At 47.2% G+C, this 2,714-nt stretch overlaps 1 protein-coding gene across 4 annotated transcripts in view; it reads right to left on the minus strand.

Annotated features, from left to right (window-relative positions):
- APPL1 (adaptor protein, phosphotyrosine interacting with PH domain and leucine zipper 1) overlaps positions 1 to 2,662 on the minus strand; it is a 39,415-nt gene extending 36,753 nt beyond the window's left edge. For all 4 annotated transcript variants that reach the window (XM_081284139.1, XM_081284138.1, XM_081284137.1 and 1 more), the window contains exon 1: positions 2,461 to 2,662. In XM_081284139.1, coding sequence (XP_081140265.1) covers positions 2,461 to 2,514 — 54 coding nt within the window. In that variant the 5' untranslated portion in view covers positions 2,515 to 2,662. The remainder of the gene's footprint in view (positions 1 to 2,460) is intronic.
- Between the last annotated feature and the right edge of the window lie 52 nt (positions 2,663 to 2,714).

Here is a 2,714-nt window from a genome sequence, read left to right on the forward strand (position 1 = left end):
AGTGAGTAAGACCTCCTCTCAAAAAAAAAAAAAAAAGTGGTTGGGGGGGGGGAGCTAGAGTTGTAGCTCAGCAGTAGAGTAGTTGCCTTATACATGTGAGGCACTGCATTTGATTCTCAGCACCACATATAAATAAGCAAATAAAATAAAGGTCCATAGACAACTAAAAAAATATTTAAAAAAAATTAAAGGAATCATGCCGTCTTTCAAATTCTTTTCATTAAGAAAAAATGAAGACATGTAAGCTATATTTTTAAAAACAGAACTATTATGTACAATAAATTTGGGGGAAAAATGAGCAATTTGCCTTTAAAGTGGAAGGCACTAAGTGGCAGTGGAGGCTACAATCTCCATCTCCTCAGTTGCAGATCCAAGGCTATCCATCCTGCCTTAATGTTCTCCCAAAGAATTAGGCTCAATGGCACAAACCTATAATCCCAGCAATTCAGGAGACTAAGGCAGGAGGACTGCAAGTTTGAGGTCAGCCTGGGCAATTCAGTGAGACCCTGTCTCAAAAATAAAAAGGGTTTGGATATAGCTCAGTGGTAGGGCATGAGTTAAAACCCCAGTACCAAAAACAAAACAAATTACCCCCAGTGTCTTACTTTCCTAAATCCCAGCTTCCCAAGTAATTTTCCCAAATAAATATTACCTTGTTCAAATTTATTACCTCTAGAAACTGAATGTCAACATGACTATTTCATTAAAATTCAATATAAAACTGATACTAACAAGAGACATGCTTATAAAAAAACAAACTAATTCTCAAATTGTAAACTAATTGTGTGAAAAGTTGAAAATTATCTCTGCCTCTAGTCATGGCTAGGGCACTGTGCAAACCATACTGAGCTATTTATAGACTTTAAGGGCTGTAAAAAATCATATAGGCCAGGTAAAGGAAGAAAGCAACTTGTTGAGTCTTATATAATAAAAAGTAAAATGACAAAGAGCACCTGACCCATGCAACCCACAAAATTGTTGCAAATCATCTGAAACAAATATAGCTTATAACTTTATACTGAGGAACTAATAAGGAAAAATTTGATCAGAGGCAGGCAAAGTGGCGTAGGCCTATAATCCCAGCAGCTCTGAGACTGAGACAGGAGGGTCATGAGTTCAAAGATAGCCTCAGCAAAAGAGAGGCAGTGAAACCCTGTCTCTAAATAAAATACAAAATAGGGCTGGGGACGTGGCTCAGAGTTCAATCCCCGGTATCCCCGCCCCCCCCCCCCCGCCAAAAAAAAAAAAAACAGGCTACACTGGCAGTCAAGATAAAGCAACATGTGGGTTTCTCTTTGTCATTATAGGCTGATAGGAGTACATTGCCAGCAATAAACTGACCTGTGAAGATAACTTTCAGAAAGAAAAAGAACAAATCAATTCTACAATCAGAGCCCAATTTCAACTTGGCAACTGACACTGACACAAAACACATGGCAGAAGTGCAACCCAGTAAAGGGAGAATCTAGCCCTTTCCTCCTTTTTGTTTCTTTTTCTTGGGGGGGAGGGCGGGCACAGCAAACTAAAAGTACAAGACATATGTGCTATCTTATTTCTAAAGTAAGTATTTCAGAATTTTTTTCATTCTAAGTGAACAGTAACACCCTCTCAAATCTTATTGTGTAAAAATGCCAGGCACACGGTGAAGTTTCTCCATACAACTTAGAACTGCTTCCAACACCATTTTTAATATAGACGATTTTATTGTTGAGTGTGTTTATGTATATAAAATATTACATTTTCCAAAATCATATTAAGCTTAAGCAATCACTAGAGCATCATCCCCAAAGCACAAAACACAGAACACAAGGCTTTTATTTTGATGAGTTTATCAGGGCCAAGTCCGCAGCGAGCGGCGCAGCAGTCCTGGAAGGCGCCGTCCATCACAAGCTGTGCATAGCTCGAGTGACAGCGGCCAGTTACTGCCGCTACACCCGCACACTAGGCGGGGAGGTCGCAAGCAGGCTTGAGCACCCATAACTGGCTTCGCCGATGGCTCTTCACACACAGCCTCTCACACCTCCAGAAGAAAAACTAGCCATTTCCTTCCCTAGCATACCGAGCCTCCGAAATCCATTAACAAGACTACCGGGGTTCTCCCCTTCTCTGCATTTTCTCCAGATTGGGGATTTATCACCTCACACCATCGCGATAAAAACAGCATCTTCCGTCAAATAAACAGGAGACGTGGCGCGTACGTGACCGCCAGCCCCACGATAGGCGGCGGCTCGATCTCCACCCGCGGCCCTCGGCCCAGCCACGCGGGCCTATGCGGGCCTCGGGCTGCGCACAGGGCCTCCGCGGCTCGGGGTGCGGCCCGCGGTCGGGGGGGGGGGGGGAACACCTGGGCGGCGGCGGCGCCCACCTGGGCTGGGGCGGGCACTTGCGGCGGCAGCGCCAGGCCTGCGGTTAGCCCGCCCGGCTTTCCCACATCGCCCGCTGCCGTCGCCCGCGCCTCACCTGCGGGCTGTCCTCCAGCGTCTCCTCGATGGGCAGCTTGTCGATCCCCGGCATGGTGGCGAAGGGAGGGCGGCGGCAGAAGACGCGGCGGCCGCCCACAGATTAGCGCGCCTGCCCGCCCTATTCTAGGCGCAGCCGCGGACACCGCCCGTGTAGCTCCTGCCAGGAGCCCAGGGGCCGCGCGGGAAATCCCGCCCCTCGGCCTCCCTGTCCCTCCTTCCAGAGCGCCCATTGGCTAGTGACGATGCCCGTCA

The sequence above is a fragment of the Spermophilus citellus genome (genome assembly GCF_964194105.1).
Source record: "Spermophilus citellus genome assembly, chromosome: 3".
In the NCBI taxonomy this organism is placed as follows: Eukaryota; Metazoa; Chordata; class Mammalia; order Rodentia; family Sciuridae; genus Spermophilus; species Spermophilus citellus.